The following is a 20,263-nucleotide window of genomic DNA, read 5'->3' on the forward strand; positions in this document are numbered from 1 at the left end:
ACTTGTAGTACTTACTATGGTTGGTCTCATTTGTCTAATTAAATAATTTCCTTTACATTGGTGAGACCCATTGTAAATTAGTGGACCATTTCATTGAGCACCTCCGCATCATCTATCACAAGCAGGACTTCCTGGTGGCAAAATGTTTTAATTATGATTATCATTCCACTGTGTTGATCCAAGGCCACCTCTTCTGACAAGATGATGCCAACCTCAGGGTGGAGGAGCAACACCTTGTATTCCATCTGGTAGCCTCCAATTTGATGATATGAATATTGATTTTTCCTTCCAATGAACAAAATTTACCCCCCCCCCATTCTCCCCACTCTGACTTTTTACTTCTCACCTGCCTATTACTTCCCCAAGTGCCCCCCTCCCTATTCCCTTCCTACGGTCCACTCTCCTCTCCTATCTGATTCTTTCTTCTCCAGCCCTTGACCTTTCTCACCCACCTGGCTTCACCTATCATCTTCCAGCTAGCCTCTTTCCCCTCCCCTCCCCCCCCCCCCCCCACAACTTTTACTTCAGGCATCTTCCTCCCCATACCCAGTTGTGAAGAATGATCTCGGCCTGAAATGTTGACTCTTTACTCTTTTCCATAGATGCTACCTGACCTACTGAGTTCCACCAGAATTTTGTGTGTGTTACTTTGGATTTCCAGCATCTGCAGATCTTAAGACCATAAAATATAGGAGCAGAAGTAGGCTATTCAGCCCATCAAGTCTTCTCTACCATTCAATCATGGACTGATCCAATTCCTCCAGTCATCCCCACTCCCCTGCCTTTTCCCCATACCCTTTGATGCCCTGGCTGATCAAGAACCTATCTATCTCTGCCTTAAGTGCACCCAATGACTTGGCCTCCACAGCCACTTGTGGCAACAAATTCCACAGATTTACCACCATCTGACTGAAGTAATTTCTCCGCATCTCAGTTCTAAAAGGATGTCCTTCAATCCTGAAGTTGTGCCCTCTTGTCCTATAATCCTCTACCATGGGAAATAACTTTGCCATATCTAATCTGTTCAGGCCTTTTAACATTCAGTATGTTTCTATGAGATACTCCCTCATTCTTTTGAACTCCAGGGAGTGCAGCCCGAGAGCTGCCAGACATTCTGTTCAGGCCTTTTTAACATTCAGGATGTTTCCATGAGATACTCCCTCATTCTCTTGAACTCCAGGGAATACAGCCTGAGAGCTGCCAGACATTCTGTTCAGGCCTTTTAACATTCAGAATGTTTCCATGAGATACTCCCTCATTCTCTTGAACTCCAGGGAATACAGCTCAAGAGCTGCCAGATGTTCCTCACACGGTTGTCCTTTCATTCCTAGAATCATCCTCGTGAAATTTTCTTGTGTTTGTCATCTCTCACTACTATAAACTCTGAGCAAAATGAGCCTAGCCGCCTTAATTTTTACGTATCACATCCCAGAACTCAATATAGCAAATGTTTAGAGCTGACATAAAGGAACAGGGAGATGGAAGAACTCAGCAGGTCAAGCTGTATCTGTGAAAGTTGATGTTTTGGTTCGAGACCCTGCTTTAGGACTGAAACAGAAGATTGTCAGTGTATAGCAGTAGAAGGGAGGAGTGAATGATTAAGTGGAACCAGATGAAGTTGGCGGGGGGGCAGGTATGAATGATGCACAGATGCAACCAGTTCGGGGAGTGGATAGAAACATAGAAACATAGAAAATAGGTGCAGGAATAGGCCATTCGGCCCTTTGAGCCTGCACCGCCATTTATTATGATCATGGCTGATCATCCAACTCAGAACCCCGCCCCAGCCTTCCCTCCATACCCCCTGACCCCCATAGCCACAAGGGCCATATCTACCTCCCTCTTAAATATAGCCAATGAACTGGCCTCAACTGTTTCCTGTGGCAGAGAATTCCACAGATTCACCACTCTCTGTGTGAAGAAGTTTTTCCTAATCTCGGTCCTAAAAGGCTTCCCCTCTATCCTCAAACTGTGACCCCTCGTTCTGGACTTCCCCAACATCGGGAACAATCTTCCTGCATCTAGCCTGTCCAATCCCTTTAGGATCTTATACGTTTCAATCAGATCCCCCCTCAATCTTCTAAATTCCAACGAGTACAAGCCCAGTTCATCCAGTCTTTCTTCATATGAAAGTCCTGCCATCCCAGGAATCAATCTGGTGAACCTTCTTTGTACTCCCTCTATGGCAAGGATGTCTTTCCTCAGATTAGGGGACCAAAACTGCACACAATACTCCAGGTGTGGTCTCACCAAGGCCTTGTACAACTGCAGTAGTACCTCCCTGCTCCTGTACTCGAATCCTCTTGCTATAAATGCCAGCATACCATTCGCCTTTTTCACCGCCTGCTGTACCTGCATGCCCACTTTCAATGACTGGTGTATAATGACACCCAGGTCTCGTTGCACCTCCCCTTTTCCTAATCGGCCACCATTCAGATAATAATCTGTTTTCCTATCTTTGCCACCAAAGTGGATAACTTCACATTTATCCACATTAAATTGCATCTGCCATGAATTTGCCCACTCACCCAACCTATCCAAGTCACCCTGCATCCTCTTAGCATCCTCCTCACAGCTAACACTGCCACCCAGCTTCGTGTCATCCGCAAACTTGGAGATGCTGCATTTAATACCCTCATCCAAGTCATTAATATATATTGTAAACTGGGGTCCCAGCACTGAGCCTTGCGGTACCCCACTAGTCACCGCCTGCCATTCTGAAAAGGTCCCGTTTATTCCCACACTTTGCTTCCTGTCTGCTAACCAACTCTCCACCCACACCAATACCTTACCCCCAATACCGTGTGCTTTAAGTTTGCACACTAATCTCCTGTGTGGGACCTTGTCAAAAGCCTTCTGAAAATCCAAATATACCACATCCACTGGTTCTCCCCTATCCACTCTACTAGTTACATCCTCAAAAAATTCTATGAGATTCGTCAGACATGATTTTCCTTTCACAAATCCATGCTGACTTTGTCCGATCACTTCACCGCTTTCCAAATGTGCTGTTATCACATCCTTGATAACTGACTCCAGCAGTTTCCCCACCACCGACGTTAGGCTAACCGGTCTATAATTCCTCGGTTTCTCTCTCCCTCCCTTTTTAAAAAGTGGAGTTACATTAGCCACCCTCCAATCCTCAGGAACTAGTCCAGAATCTAACGAGTTTTGAAAAATTATCACTAATGCATCCACTATTTCTTGGGCTACTTCCTTAAGCACCCTGGGATGCAGACCATCTGGCCCTGGGGATTTATCTGCCTTCAATCCCTTCAATTTACCTAACACCACTTCCCTACTAACATGTATTTCGCTCAGTTCCTCCATCTCACTGGACCCTCTGTCCCCTACTATTTCTGGAAGATTATTTATGTCCTCCTTAGTGAAGATAGAACCAAAGTAATTATTCAATTGGTCTGCCACGTCCTTGCTCCCCATAATCAATTCACCTGTTTCTGTCTGCAGGGGACCTACATTTGTCTTTACCAGTCTTTTCCTTTTTACATATCTATAAAAGCTTTTACAGTCCGTTTTTATGTTTCCTGCCAGTTTTCTCTCATAATCTTTTTTCCCCTTCCTAATTAAGCCCTTTGTCTTCCTCTGCTGAACTCTGAATTTCTCCCAGTCCTCAGGTGAGCCACTTTCTCTGGCTAATTTGTATGCTTCTTCTTTGGAATTGATACTATCCCTAATTTCTCTTGTCAGCCACGGGTGCACTACCTTCCTTGATTTATTCTTTTGCCAAACTGGGATGAACAATTGTTGTAGTTCATCCATGCAACCTTTAAATGCTTGCCATTGCATATCCACCGTCAATCCTTTAAGTGTCATTTGCCAGTCTATCTTAGCTAATTCACGTCTCATACCTTCAAAGTTACCCCTCTTTAAGTTCAGAACATTTGTTTCTGAATTAACTATGTCACTCTCCATCTTAATGAAGAATTCCACCATATTATGATCACTCTTACCCAAGGGGCCTCTCACGACAAGATCGCTAATTAACCCTTCCTCATTGCTCAAAACCCAGTCCAGAATAGCCTGCTCTCTAGTTGGTTCCTCGACATGTTGGTTCAAAAAACCATCCCGCATACATTCCAAGAAATCCTCTTCCTCAGCACCTTTACCAATTTGGTTCACCCAATCTACATGTAGATTGAAGTCACCCATTATAACTGCTGTTCCTTTATTGCACACATTTCTAATTTCCTGTTTAATACCATCTCCGACCTCACTACTACTGTTAGGTGGCCTGTACACAACTCCCACCAGCGTCTTCTGCCCCTTAGTGTTACGCAGCTCTACCCAAATCGATTCCACATCTTCCTGGCTCATGTCCTTCCTTTCTATTGCGTTAATCTCTTCTTTAACCAGCAACGCCACCCCACCTCCCCTTCCTTCATGTCTATCCCTCCTGAATATTGAATATCCCTGAACGTTGAGCTCCCATCCCTGGTCACCCTGGAGCCATGTCTCTGTGATCCCAACTATATCATAATCATTAATAACAATCTGCACTTTCAATTCATCCACCTTATTACGAATGCTCCTTGCATTGACACACAAAGCCTTCAGGCGCTCTTTTACAACTCTCTTAGCCCTTATACAATTATGCTGAAAAGTGGCCCTTTTTAATGCTTGCCCTGGATTTGTCGGCCTGCCACTTTTACTTTTCTCCATAGTACTTTTTGTTTCTACCCTCACTTTACACCCCTCTGTCTCTCTGCACTGGTTCCCATCCCCCTGTAGTGAACTAACCTCCTCACGCCTAGCCTCTTTAATTTGATTCCCATCCCCCAACCATTCTAATTTAAAGTCACCTCAGTAGCCCCTGCTAATCTCCCTGCCAGGATATTGGTCCCCTTGGATGGGACCTTTCAAGTAGTGCTTCAATGAACACCTTTCGGAAATCCGTAGCTCTGCTGACTTCTCTTTCTCTACCCTGATATTACATCCTCAAATAACTCTAATCAAATACAAGTTTTCCTCCATAAAGCGACTTTGTTTCTAATTAACAAAGTTCTGTGTTTATAGGCATTCTTATCATTTTAGTAATGATTTGTAGCATTACTTGGTTTGTTGAGTTGGTGGAATCACAGCTTTTGGGGTATCTATTGATTTATTCATTTATTTATTTAGAGATACAACATGGTACAGGCCATTCTGGCCCAACAAGCCCACACCATTTAATTATACCCATGTGGCTGATTAACCTACTAACCCACACGTCTTTGGAATGTGGGAGGAAACCGGAGCACCGGGAGGAAACCCATGTGGTCAGGAAAGAAAGTACAAGCTCCTTACAGACAGTGGAAGAATTGAATCTGAATCATTGCTGCTGTAATAGCTTTACACTAATTGCTACATTACCATAACATCGCGTTAGAGCAGGGGATCCCAATCATTTTTATGCCATGGACCCCAGGGTTAGCAACCCCTGCTTTAGAGGAACACATTGGTTATAGTACACCGAAAGAGGATGTTTAGTCCATTGCTGGCTGTATATATGGGCAGTGCTGCAGTTCCCACTTCCCTGTACCCATCTCCTTAACTTTGCTAAGTCTGTTTTTTTTTCAGATATTCATCAAGTTCCCTTTTTGAATACCCCTCCCCCAGCAACACATTCACTGTACCCATGGTATAAAGTTTTTCTTCATGTCACTTTTGCCATTTTCTTTCATTATATGTGCACAGTTCTTGAGTAGAGTCTGTCATGTACACTTAATATTCTAATTTTTATCACCTTGTGGCAGAAATATAGCACTGACCTTGCTATATTTTCCCAAATTGATCAGACCCTCATAAGCAAGTTTTCCACAGTTTATTCTCACAGTTTTCTGATCATTACAAAGCCAATATTTTCCACTATTGATAACTTATACATTCCGTTAGCAAAAAAAATCAGTTCAGTCAGCTATTAATTCATTAGTTTTGCACTTAAAAAACTGTCCTATTGTATTAGATAGTATCGCATTCTGAATATCTGTGACTCAGATACAGTCTAGATAGTCCACTAAATTTTTAAAGGATATTTTTGTTATAGCTGCATCCAATGTCTCTTTTCTTAGGTATGTTAAACAGCATTCTTGTAAGGACCAACTGAGCTATTGTAATATTTAATCCATGACATCCTGTATGTCTGTGAGCATTTCTTTGGGATTTGTTCTGCCAAGATCTATCGTTACCTAGTTCTGGACTGAGAATTACTGAACAAAAAAATTGCCTTGTAGTTATGAGTGTCATCATAGTTTTCGTTTGATTGAGTGATTCCAGTGAACATGCCTAACATTTTATAATCTAATTAAAACTGAAGGATTCTGCTAATTTCCTTCACTCTTTTAAACTGTTAGTTCCTGCACTTGCATAGGGAATTCCCTGATGGTTTCCCCAAGCAACCATTCTTCACAGTTGAATCAAGTTCTGAGCATTTTCTGCAAAAGTATTCAGTGAAGACAGAATAAGAATTAGAATCACAAGAAACTGCAGACGCTGGAAAATGGAGCGAGATAAAGTGATGGAGGTACTCAGCAAATCAGGCAGAATCTACGGAGGGAAATCCATAGTTTACATTTAGATCTTCACCTGAATCAACTTGCTCTACCCTTTCCCTCCAAATTTTTGTACTGACTACCTCCCCTTCCAATCAGATGAAGAGTCTTGACGTAAAATGTCAGTTGTCCATTTCCCTCCAAATGCTGCCTGACCTACTGAGCTCTTTCAGTGCTTTGGGTGTTGCTAAGAATTAGGATCGTTCCCTCTGAGGAAAAAAAACCAGTATTGGTTACAAAACATTAATTATTGGGACATATTAATATCCTTTCTTTCCAAAACCAGGATGGATATTTTGCCAATTGAATAAGGGGATAGTTGACCAATCAGCAACCTGTGAGAATAACCAACAAGCATCTATTATATATTCTTTATGTATAGAGATAGGATTGATCTCTACAAAATGGTGACACTAAATTTGAGGAGTATAGCATCTAAGAGAAATTACCTCTCCTAAGAATAATTATTCATTATAAGACAAGAGAAGGATGGAAACACTCAGCAAGTCGGGGAGTATCTGTGGAAAGAGAAACCAGGGCAATGATTTGGATCTAAGACCCCTTTTCAGAATTCTGAATCCTGATGAAGGTTCTTAGAACTGAAACATTGACTCTGCTTCTCCTTCCTCAAGTTGCTACCTGAATGTTTACGACATTTTTCTGTTTTTGGTTCGGATTTCCACCATACACAGTGTTTTGATGGAGGAGGGGTCACAGTTTGAGGATAAAGGGGAAGCCTTTTAGGACCGAGATTAGGAAAAACTTCTTCACACAGAGAGTGGTGAATCTATGGAATTCTCTGCCACAGGAAACAGTTGAGGCCAGTTCATTGGCTATATTTAAGAGGGAGTTAGATATGGCCCTTGTGGCTAAAGGGATTGGGGGGTATGAGGGAAGGCTGGTACAGGGTTCTGAGTTGGATGATCAGCCATGATCATACTGAATGGTGGTGCAGGCTCGAAGGGCCGAATGGCCTACTCCTGCACCTATTTTCTATGTTTCTATGAGACACAAGAGACCGTGGCTGCGAGAATCTGGAGCAGCAAACAACTTATTGGAGGAGCTCAGTGGGTCAAATGGCATCTGTGCGTGGAGGGGTGGGATCGTCAACATTTAGGATTGAAATCCTGCATCAGGAGGAACTCAGTAGGCCAGGAAGCATCTATGGAGGGAAGTGGGTCATCTAGCAGATTTTTGATGTCATTGCTTCTTGATTTTCATTTACTAAGAATGATTCAACTTCTTCAGTCCCTGTGCCTTACTGACTTCAATAACCATAGCTTGCCAAAACAACTTCAGCCCAGTCAGCTACCGTTTTAGTAATTCCACATTTTTTATATCCTAAACACTTAAATAAATCAGAAAGGTTTCTGCCTGGTTCAGAGTTTCCACCTGATATGTTGACAATCCCGTTCACACTCTCCCTACCCCACCCCATTACAGATGCCGTTTGACCTGCTGGGGGAGAAGCTGACAGCGATGCAGGTGGATGCTTTCCTGGTGTCATGGATTCTTGATTACCTGACTGCAGACCACAGTACATGTGCTTGCAACACTGTGTGTCCGACAGAGTGATCAGCAGCACTGGGGCTCCACAGGGGACTGTCTTGTCTCCCTTTCTCTTCACCATTTACACCTCAGACTTCAACTACTGCACAGAGTCTTGTCATCTTCAGAAGTTTTCGGATGACTCTGCCATAGTTGGATGCATCAGCAAGGGAGATGAGGCTGAGTACAGGGCTACGGTAGGAAACTTTGTCACATGGTGTGAGCAGAATTATCTGCAGCTTAATGTGAAAAAGACTAAGGAGCTGGTGGTAGACCTGAGGAGAGCTAAGGCACCGGTGACCCCTGTTTCCATCCAGGGGGTCAGTGTGGACATGGTGGAGGATTACAAATACCTGGGGATATGAATTGACAATAAACTGGACTGGTCAAAGAACACTGAGGCTGTCTACAAGAAGGGTCAGAGCCGTCTCTATTTCCTGAGGGGACTAAGGTCCCTTAACATCTGTCGGATGATGCTGAGGATGTTCTACGAGTCTGTGGTGACCAGTGCGATCATGTTTGCTGTTGTGTGCTGGGGCAGCAGGCTGAGGGTAGCAGACACCAACAGAATCAACAAACTGATTCGTAAGGCCAGTGATGTTGTGGGGATGGAACTGGACTCTCTCACGGTGGTGTCTGAAAAGACGATGCTGTCCAAGTTGCATGCCATCTTGGTCAATGTCTCCCATCCACTACATAATGTACTGGTTGGGCACAGGAGTACATTCAGCCAGAGACTCATTCCACCGAGATGCAACACTGAGCGTCATAGGAAGTCATTCCTGCCTGTGGCCATCAAACTTTACAACTCCTCCCTTGGAGGGTCAGACGCCCTGAGCCAATAGGCTGGTCCTGGATTTATTTCATAATTTAATGGCATAATTTACATATTACTATTTAATTATTTATGGTTTTATTACTATTTAATTATTTATGGTGCAACTGTAACGAAAACCAATTTCCCCCGGGATCAATATAGTATGACTATGACTATGGGGTAGAGGATGTTCACTTCACTCAGCGCCCGGTGCCGGGCCGGAACCTTTGTGCGCGGCTTACGGGAGTGACGGTCCGCTGTAGGTGGCGGACGCGTTCCTGGTCCACGTGCCGGTTGTTGGGGCTGAGTGAGCGGCGGCTGCGGAATGGATTTGATCCCCACTATCGGCGATGAGGACCAGGTTCCGGAGGAGGAGGAAGAGACGGGGTCGGAGGGAGAGGTGAGGGCTGGTGTCCCGCGTGATTGTTGAAGGGGAGGGGGGACACGGCTGGGCCATCCACCTTCCCCTGTCTGTGCCCCCCTCTTTCTGTCTCTGCTCCTGTGTTTGTGTCTCTTTCTGTTTATCTGCAAGTGGATCCTTGACTTCCTCTTCACCGAGTGACCACAGTCAGTGCGGAGCAGTAATAACATCTCCTCGCTGACCGTCAACGAAGACGCACCTCAACGATGCGTGCTTAACGCACCGCTCTTCTCTCTGCTCCCACGGTCGTGTGGCTAAGCACAGCTCAGACATGATCGCCGATGGCTCCACTGTTGTTGGCCGAACCCCAGATGGCGATGAGGGGGCACACAGGAGTGAGGTAGAGCAGCTGGTTGAGTGGTGGTGCCGCAACAACAACCTCACTTCGTGTCAGCATAACCGAGGAATTGATTGTGGACCTCAGGAAGGAGACGTTGGGAGAACACACTCCCGTCCTCACTGAGGGGTCTGTGGTGGAGGGGGTGAGCAGTTCTTGGCATCAGCCTCTCAGAGGATCTTTCCTGTGCCCAAAATATTGATGCAATCACGAAGGAGGTCCTACTTCATTAGGAATTTGAAGAGATTCGGTATGTCGCAGAAGACTCCTGCAAATTTCTACTGTTCTGTGGTCAAGAGCATGCTGACTGGTATAGAGGCTCTAATATGCAGGATCAAAAGTGTCTTCAGATGTTTGCAGACTCAAGTCAGTTCCATTAGGAGCAAAATTCTCTCCACCACTGAGGACATCTTAAAGAGGCAGTGCTGCTAGAAGGGGGCATTCATCATTAAGGACCCTGGCCATCTGGGACATGCAGTCTTATTACTCCCATCGGGGATGAGATAGGAATTTAGGAACAGCTTCTTCCCTCTGCATTCAGATTTCTGAATGGTTCATGAACACTATCTGTTCGTCCTCTTTTGTGCTATTTATTTATTTTGTAATCTTTTAATTACGTGGGCCAAGTTGTTAAGGCATTGGACTAGTGACCTGAAGGTTGTGAGTTTGAGCCCCAGCCAAGGGAACGTGTTGTGTGCTTGAGCAAGGCACTTAATCACACATTGCTCTGCAACGACACCAGTGCCAAGCTGTATGGGCCCTAATGCCCTTCCCTTGGACAACATTGGTGTCGTGGAGAGGGGAGACTTGCAGCATGGGCAACTGCTGGTCTTCCATACAACCTTGCCCAGGCCTGCGCCCTGGAGAGTGAAGACTTTCCAGGCGCAGATCCATGGTCTCACAAGACTAACAGATGCCTTTAATTTAATCTTTTAATGTCTTACAATGTACTGCTGCCACAGTGCAACAAATTTCATGTCATATGTCAGTGATGATAAGCCTGTTTCTGTTTGCAGAATTGCAAAATAACTGAGTTAACTGTGGGATCATTTCAAAATAAACCAGCAAAATCGATCAAAAATAGTGGGAATATATACTGTGCAGTGATCTTTGTGTCCTTGTAAGTGATTCACAAGAAACTCGAATTCAGGCAGCTTAGAAAAAATCTAATGTGGAGAAAGAATCCTTGCAAGCATAACTGGTGCCACACCTGCCCCTACACAGCCTCCTTCACCGCCATCTAGGGTCCCAAACAGTCCTTCCAGGTGAGGCAACACTTCACCTGTGAGTGTATCCAGTGTTCCTGGTGTGGCCTCCTGTATATCAGTGAGACCCGACATAGATAGGGAGACCACTTCATTCAGCACCTTCCGCCACAAAAAGCAGAATTTCCAGGAGGCTACACATTTCAATTCCACTTCCCATTCCCATTCCAACATGTCAGTCTGTGGCCTCCTCCATTGCCAAGGCGAGGCCACACTCAGGTTGGAGAAGCCATACCTTGTAGTCTGTCTTGGCAGCCTCCAACCTGATGGTATGAACATCGATTTCTCAAACTTCCGGTAACTCTCTCCTCTCCACTGCCATCTCATTCACCATTCCTGTTTCCCCTCTCTCACCTTATCTCCCTCTGGTGCTCATCTCCCTTTCCTTTCTTCCATGGTCTTCTGTCCTCTCCTATCAGATTCCCCCTTCTCCAGCTCTGTATCTCTTCCACCAATCAACTTCCCAGCTCTTTGCTTCACCCCTCCCCCTCCCCCTCCCAGTTTCACCTATCACCTGCTGCCTTGTACTTCTTCCTCTCCTCCCCCCACCTTCTTGGTCTCTCCCCCCCCCCCCCTTCCAGTCGAGATGAAGGGTCTTGGCCTGAAACGTCGGCTGTACTCTTTTCCCTGGATACTGCCTGACCTGCTGAATTCATCCAGCATTTTGTGTGTGTTGCTCTCGATTTCCAGCATCAGTAGATTTTCTTGTGTTTAAAACATTATTATTTGTTGCTAAAGGGTTTGATACCAAAGTATGGAAGTTATTTTTCAGAAGTAGAAAGCATTCATCATCACATTATGTGCCATGTCTTACACCGTGGGTTTTCTCTAACTTGCAGTAATTTCTGCCCCCTACCCCTTCTCTCTTCTTCTTTTCGCCATTCTGGCTCCTGTCTTATCTCTTCTCTTCTCCTTACCTGCCTATCAGTTTCCTTTTGTGCTCCTCCTTCCCTTCCTCCCAAAGTCCAGTCTCTTCACCTATCAGATTTCTTCTTCTTGAGCCTTTCCCACCTATCACCTCCCAGCTTCTCACTTCATCCCTCCTCCACCCACCTAAATTCATCCTTCGTCTGGCTTCACCTATCACCTTCCAGCATGTACTCCTTCCCTCCCTCCACCTCCTCATTCTCCCATCCTTTCCAGTTTTGATGAATGGTCTTGGCCTCTTTCCATAGATACAACCTGACCTGCTGAGTTCCTCTGGCATTCCGTGTGTGTTGCTTGGATTTCCAGCACCTGCAGATTTTCTCTCGTTTGTGATCTGCAGAATCTCTTGTGTGTACAATTTCAAGCAACTTTTAAGAGGGTTTGGATTTATACACTTTTAAATCAAATGCGGGTGGCCCATCATACTTTTGTATTCTTTCTAACTGTATAATATGGTTGGAGCTTAACAGAGTCAGAAGTCTAATTCAGCAGTCCAGTACAGAATGCTAGTGGATGTCAAGAAGCTCGGTTCTTAGCTGACTAAATTTCAGGTTGGGAGTATAGTCAATTTTGAGAATAGAAAGTTAAACAAGGAGGAGGAAACATAACGCAGAATAAATTAGAAACCAAGAGCAGGCAAAGGGATTAAGATCAAGAGGGAAAATACCCATGATATGTCGCATTTAGTTAGATGAATGGAGCTGGTATCTGCCAGAATGCACTGCAGTTTGCTTAGAGTTCTGTACTTGCATTTTATATTTAAAACATTGGAAATGTTTTGTACTGTTGGATGAATCGTTAGAAAAGTAATTCTTTCAAAAATTATCATTAAAGCTAATGCTGTTTATTAAAGAACATTATTTTCTTTACTAGTTGTCAAAATGATTAAATGGATTTGCAGCAAGGCATTTCATTTGGGTTATTGATCTGGTCAGGTAATCAGCGAGGATGACAGGTCATCTTGAATATTGCATTTGCTTCTGACTTATAAGGCTGTTTTATGTTTTGTTTAGGAATTGCCTATCGTTTTGCTGAAGAAGAAGAAGTTAAAGAAGCGATGTGTGGACTTCAGTGAAGACTTTCTCTTCACCGAGAAGGATGGGGAATATGATGATGGTTGGGTGATGGCAGATGTCCTGAGTCAACTGAAGAAAAATGTGAGGATCTGTTACTCAGTAGCATGAAAGCAGTAGCCCTCATGGCTTTAAATAAAACATGAATTGCAATCATGTTGTAATGCTCAAAGTTGTGCAACAGTCACGTGGTTGAGTCAGAAACTTCCAGTCACACCGCGAGGAACCGCGTGCATGGTGCTGGTCTTCGGTGCTTACTATTGGATATGGCCTATACAGCGGATTCTAATTTCTGTGCCGTTTATGGCCTGATTTTTAATATGGGATGAACAAAATGGCACATATCTGGAAAGATCAAGGATCAAAGGCATTTTAATTTTCTGCCTGATCTTCCAATGTTTTCTTAATTAGATGATTTTGACTGCTAATATAGCAAAAGCAATATTCTTTGTCCTGTAAAACTGAGTAACACAACTTTTAGAAACCTTTCCATTTTTGTACCGAGTGAAGGGCTTTTGGATTAAAATGTGACATTGATAATCTGAAGTATATGTATGGATTGTGCATATGTTCCTAAATGGGGCACAGATCTAATTATTTAACTATTGGTGCTGAGGCGTTTCACTTCACTAAGTTTTATTTCTTAACCCTGTAAGGCATTGGTCACAAGTGAACTAGTCTAACTTCTGGGTTCCTAACTCAGCAGCTTGTGATTTTTGACTGGCTATATTTTATTAACCCCATAAAGGATTGATATGTTTGTTTAATTTCAGAAAGCACCAACGACCCTAGATGAAAAAATAGACAAAATTCGAAAGAAAAGAAAGAAAGAGGTCAGTTGTTTGTAAAGTATTCATCAATGGATTGAAATTGTCTGATTACTCAGATGTAAGAAGTTCAATGAAACAAGGGCATTGGCATCTGCCATAAACTAGATTTACTAGCCTCATCCTTTATCCTGAATTTTCACTATTTCTTCTTTTTATGTATATCTTAAGTAATAAAACTAATAAGTAAGCTCTCGGTGTGCAGGAGTTTTTTCCATCCACAGGCATGGTCCCCAGAATATCAGTCAGCTGCTGGAGCATTCACAACATTCTTTTCTTTCAATTTAGCCCTGTAATTCCCCAAAAGTTAGAAGTCTGCGCCAGTGATGTACTGCAGGGATCAGTGCTGGGACCCTTTTTGTTTATGATAGCCATTAATATAGGCATTATGCTTAGTAAGTGTACAGATGATAAGAAAATTCATAGTGGTGTGCGTAATGGAGGAAGTTGGCAAAGGCTCAGCAGGGTCAAGATTGGATAGAAAGTTGTGCAGAACGTTGCAGATTGAATTTGATTCTTACAAGTGCAAGGTGATGCATTCTGGAAACTCAAGTGGGGGTAGGATATCTATAGTAAATGGGAGGGTACGGAGGAATATTGATGCCTGAGAGACCTTGGAATTCTCTCAAAGTAGCAACAAGTGGATAGGGTGATGAAGAAGGTTTATGCCATGCTGGCCTTCAGAGCTCAGGGCATAGAATATAAACGTTGGAATATTAGGTTGTAACTTTACAAAACGTTGTTTATAGTGCATGTGCAGGGAGTACTGTGTGTTGTTCTGGTCACCGCGCTATAGGAAGGATGTGCTTGCACTAGAGGGAGTGCCAAAAATGTTGCCTGCATTAGAGGACTTCAGTTATGGGGAGAGATTGGATAGGCTGGGTTTGCTTTCCCTGCAGTGAAGAAGATTGAGTGGTGACAAGATAGAAGTACATAAGCTTGTCAGAGGCATAGATAGGGTAGATAGTCATAAACCTTTTCCCTTGATAGACATTTAAAAGCAAGAGGGCAAAGGTTTGAGGTGAGAGGAAAGTATGTGAAAGGGCATTTGAGGAAAGTTACCTGGAACCTGAAGCCAAGGTTGTGGTGAGTCAGATTTAATCACTCTGTTTAAGGGATGTGCGGACAGGCATGTACATAGCTAAGACATAGAAGGATAAGTGTATAAGGCGTCCAGGGAGGGGTAGTGCCTCTGGTGAAGGGGCTTGTGTCCAATCTGGGGCAGCTCACTCACCTTTGGTCCCCAGCAGATATTCTCACCTGCGGCTCCAAGTAGCTGTTTGTATGCGACAGCGGCCACATCCTGGTATGCCACTTCGACAGACGGGCTAAACCAGGTGAGAGTAGCTGGCAGGCCTCATACCTCAATGAGATAGGAATGTGCTTGTCCTCGTGTGTGAAAACAGCACAGGTGAAGGGGGCGGATGAGATCTACAGTGAGATCTGGCAATTAAATCATCAAGGAAGGCGGTTCTGCATGGAGAGTGAAGGGCATGGACAAGGCACCGAGGTAGTTAGGGTCATCCACTGCAACCAAGGAAAATCCCAGTAGTGATGACTATTCGTATCAATGGACCCAGAGTTCTGAGGTCAAGAGAATGGAATTGCCCCAGAGCAACGGCTCTCCCACTTTAAAATTTCCCGCACACGAGTTCCCTGCCATCCTTGGATACAACAGACAACCGCCACCACAGAAGGATATAGTATGGATGGGCACAAAGATCAACGTGGACATGGTGGTGCAAATGGACCCATTTGATGTACAACTAGGATAGCACCAAATATATAGAAGCTGAGACCTTTGTGGTATGACTGAAGTAGAAGAAAGATTTTTGTTTTAAATCAATACGATACCAGGAACAGTGGAGGTGTTGAGAAAGCAGGTATGTGTGGAACCCAATAATAATCAACAGCAACAGATAGCTATAAAGTCCAATGGAATGTCGGCCAGCAAACTGTTAACATGACATGCAAGAAGATGGCACCGGCGAACATCACGGTTAAGAGCAGGTCACGAAACTACTTCTTTCATAGAAATGTAGAAACATTGAAAACCCACAGCACAATACAGGCCCTTCGGCCCTCAAAGTTGTGCCGAACACGTCCCTACCTTAGAAATTACTAGGCTTACCGATAGCCCTCTATTTTTCTCAGCTTTCACTTTTATGTTTTATTTTTCTTTCAAATGTGGTTCTGCTACTGTGATCTACATGGTGGTGTGTTTTTGGGCCGATTGAGCAGTCTGGCGCTTTGCTGTCTCCGAGAGGGTTCCGGGAGGCTTTGAGCAAACTGTGCGGCCTTGATGCCAAGAAGCCTTGATCAATTGCATCAAACCCATGACCAATTGCATTCCTCACTGATTAAAGCATCGAGGAAGATTGAAAATCATCAAGGACAAGATTATTGGAGGGTGAGCGGATGTTCAGCGCTGCCTACCAGTCTCTCGCTCGTTGCTGCCAGAGGAAGGTGTTTGTGTTCTGGGTTTATTTGATGCGGTTTGTGGAATAGACTCTGTAGTTCACGTTATGATGTGTTTCTGCTTTTTGGTTGCTCCTTTTTTTGTTGCTGTTTTGGATGAAAATCATGCAGCCTGCAGTACACTGAGCTGAACTGAATATGCCTGGATGCTTTCTCTTTTTATTTGTTTTATATTCTGTGTTTCTCGCTCTTTTTTTTGTTGCCATTTGCATGATTTGGTATTTTTTGGTGGGGGGGGTGGATGTTTTTCTTTGTTTTCATGATTGTCTGAGGGGAAGATGTATGAAGTACTGAGATCTATACTTTGTTTATAAATGTACTTTGAATCTATAAGTAACATCCAAAATTGACAAACTTGGCTTGTAGACAAAGAAAACATATTATCCTTATTTCTATGATAATCTAACTCTGCTTAGACAACTGAGTATTGAGAAGTTTTGATACTGCAACTCTAGAAGAGAAATGAATTGTTCTTATCGTGTGTATATTGCAAATGTTATTTGAGCTACAGTGGTTAAATTATGATGACTGATTAGGGAGGGGGAAATGGTGGATGGGAAACCAAGTTTGTATTCACCTGAGTACTGATGGCTAGGGAGTAATCTAATTGAGGGCCATCAAATGAAAGAAACTATTTCCTATAGTTAGAAAGCCCTGAACAAAGGGACCTGATCTTTAATTAGAACTGAACATTCAGGGATGATCTAAACATGTGACATAAAGAGTATGTTCCCTGTTAATAATGATGTGCTGTTGATTGTTTGTCAAAAGTACATTGGTGGAATAAGTTTCAATGGATATAGTAGCTCAGGTGCTAATTGTTCAAATCCAGTAATTAAGAATTGGCTCCTTGCCAATCAAGACCTTGATTTTAAAATTATCATCTTTGTTTTCAAGTATATCCATGGCCCTGTCATTCCCTATCTCTGAAATTTTCCAGCCCTATAACCCTCTGAAATCTCCTCACTGCTCCAGTTTAGACTTCCTGATTTTTTTCCCAACATTAATCTTCTTAATGGAAGTTTATGGAAGCCAATTTTCTTGAAGGAACACCTTGACGTTATTCTTTATTCTAAATTTTACATTTATAGCATATACGTTTGCCTGATATTGAAGCAAGGCTCAGCTCTAGGTAAAATGTGTAATTAGATTTTTCTCGCCTTCACTGAATGATATTGAATTATCTGGAGATCGCAGTAGATTAAGAAGCAATTGTTATTTCTTCTATTTACAATGGCTTCAGAAATAGTTTTAGGTGGGGGAAGGTGATTAACTGTTGGGGAAGTGAGGAGGAACATTAAACTGAGAGGATGAAAGAGAACAAACAACTTTTTTAAAGAATCTGAAAAAAAGCTGCAGATGTTGAAAATCTAAAGTAGAAAATGGCGGAAATACTCAGCAGGTCTGGCATAATCTATGGGAAGAGAAAAAGTTAATGTTCTAGGTCAAAGATTCTGAAACATTAATTATATTTCTCTTCCCACAGATGCAGCCTGACCATCTGAACATTCCTGCCATTTTTTATTTTTAATACTGAACAAGTTGTACCTGTCCCTACCCATTTCTAGGAGAAATCTACAAAAGAAGCAAAGAGACCAAAGACTGATTCCACTGAGGACACAGTACCTAATCCAGACGTGGTAAAGCCAGATGAGGAAGAAGTGGATGACATTGAGGGAGATGATGAAACAAAGGAATCTGATGGAGAACAAGAGATCGATGATGATGATGATGAATCAATATGTGAATTCTCCTCTGGAGATGAGGATGTTTTACAGAAAGCGGGTAAGTAAACTGCTGGGTCTTGTACAGTAATGTGTAACTTATTTCCAGCACTTTATTGATTTTATTTGATTTCCATTTCTTTTGTAGACACACTGAAATTAAAGGGAAAGAAGAAAATTCCTCAGAATGTGAGTACTCCTTGTGCTTCATCTCCTTGGGTGATTTGGCTTGAACAACAATGGTGTTATTGTTAAAGCCGAGTCTAAGTTTACAAGGCTGTTGCCGGGGCTTGAGGACCTGAGTTACAAGGAAAGGTTGAATAGGTTAATACTCGGAGTGTAGAGATGAGAGGAGATTTAATGGACGTAGACAAAATTATGAGGGGTGTAGATAGGGTAAATGCAAGCAGATATTTTCCACTGAGGCTGGTTGAGACTAAAACTAGAGGTCATGGGTTAAGGGTAAAAGGTAAAATGTTTAAGGAGAACGTGAGGGGAAATTTCTTCACACAGAGGCTGGTGAGTGTGGCGTGAGCTGCCAACAGAAGAGGTGGTTGATGGTGTGATTTCAACATTTAACAGAAATTTGGATAAGTACATGGATAGGAGTGGTATGGAGGGTGGGTGCAGGTTGATGGAACTAGGCAGAATACTAGTTTGGCATGGACTAGATGGGAGAAAGGGCCTGTTTCTTTGCTGTGTTATTCAATGACTTTCACAGCTTTTTCAGAAACCTCATCAGGTAGTTTTTCACGATCCTTAATAGCAGTTGAGATTTTATTTTTCTGTGCTCAGCTCTGAACCGCAGAGCTGGGCAAGAGCTGTTTGAATGCTGACTGGTGGCTTGGGAATGGAGAGAGATCTGAAAGCAGGAAAGTAACGGTAATTGGTGTATTATTGTCATCCAAATAGATTGTTCCATTCTTAAGTGATTCGAGATAGTGCAAAAGAAAAGAATTGACAGAATGCAGGGTATAGTATTAAATTACCATGCAGGTAGACAAATAAGATGCAATAATGAAGGGACAATATCAGGATTGATTGAAAGGAAAGTATTGAGGGACGGGCTAAAAGTGATGAAGGAGTAAAAATGAAAAGATATGAGGAGAATAGTGAAGGAGAACAAGTAAGGATGATCAGCGTAGGATGCATTGGAAGAATTAAGTACAATTTGAATAAATGAGTACAGATCTACAGAATTGAAAACAACAGGAATTCTGCAGATGCTGGAAATTCAAGCAACACACATAAAAGTTGCTGGTGAACGCAGCAGGCCAGGCAGCATCTCTAGGAAGAGGTGCAGTCGTCGTTTCAGGCCGAGACCCTTCGTCAGGACTAGCAGGACTAGCAGTCTTTCTTTATGCATAGAATGTTGTCGTGCAATGGCCTGCTAGTCCTGACGAAGGGTCTCAGCCTGAAACGTCGACTGCACCTCTTCCTAGAGATGCTGCCTGGCCTGCTGCGTTCACCAGCAACTTTTATGTGTGCTGTCTACATAATTGAAGGTAGGAGAGCTGTGTGATAAGATTAGGAGCCGAAGGATGCTGGAAAAAATAAGTTGTGGGAAGAATAGGAAATATTTTTGACGAAGGGGTATGATGTGAAGATGTTTTTGTGTCAGCTCCCAGTTTCATACAGCTGTTTCTGCACCAATACAGAAATCAGGTGTGTTCTTTGAGGATGCCCCAGAAGTTGATGACAGCCTAACATTTCAGGACATGAATCTCTCTCGACCACTTTTAAAGGTATTATGTTTTATTGAACAATACTTGAAGCATGCAGCTATCATGGGACATATTTGCCCCTTCAAGGTGATGGCATGTAAATTTTAAGGTTTTTATGATAATTTCTGCTTGTAAATTAATTTATGGGGAGTGAGCTTGTGTTCATTTTGACTCTGAAGAATCTCTGTTATGTAATGTATGATCTTGATTCATCTTCAGAAATTGATCACACAATAATGCAATACACATTAATAATTTATTGTTTCATAATGGTCTCTCCTTCCAATTAATCTCCCCTCTCCATGAATTGTTGCATTGGTCCAGTCTCCCAATTCTTTACTATCTTCCTAAGTGATCATTCATGTAGACCTGCACAATGATTTGAGTCATGACCAAGTTCTATGCAGCCCCATAGGTGCAATTTTTAACAAGAAAATTCTGGATGAGGTGAGAATCCTGCTTGATTTTATCCCTCCCCAGCTTGCATTAGCGAGACTAGATAAAAATGACATTGATTGGTTAGGTTAGCAGATGTGCAAAGAAATGATAAATATTTCATTTTGATAGCAAGAAT

The 20,263-nt window shown here is 42.9% G+C and overlaps 1 protein-coding gene across 1 annotated transcript in view; it reads left to right on the forward strand.

The window, feature by feature from the left end:
- The first annotated feature begins 9,156 nt into the window (after nt 1-9,156).
- The window catches only part of ddx27 (DEAD (Asp-Glu-Ala-Asp) box polypeptide 27), a 43,562-nt gene continuing 32,455 nt past the window's right edge, over nt 9,157-20,263 (forward strand). Inside the window, exons 1-6 of the mRNA XM_072238648.1 lie at nt 9,157-9,313; nt 12,877-13,020; nt 13,710-13,769; nt 17,810-18,026; nt 18,114-18,154; nt 19,624-19,710. Coding sequence (XP_072094749.1) covers nt 9,239-9,313; nt 12,877-13,020; nt 13,710-13,769; nt 17,810-18,026; nt 18,114-18,154; nt 19,624-19,710 — 624 coding nt within the window. The 5' untranslated portion in view covers nt 9,157-9,238. The remainder of the gene's footprint in view (nt 9,314-12,876; nt 13,021-13,709; nt 13,770-17,809; nt 18,027-18,113; nt 18,155-19,623; nt 19,711-20,263) is intronic.

This window comes from Mobula birostris, chromosome 2 (assembly GCF_030028105.1).
Source record: "Mobula birostris isolate sMobBir1 chromosome 2, sMobBir1.hap1, whole genome shotgun sequence".
Classification (NCBI taxonomy): Eukaryota; Metazoa; Chordata; class Chondrichthyes; order Myliobatiformes; family Myliobatidae; genus Mobula; species Mobula birostris.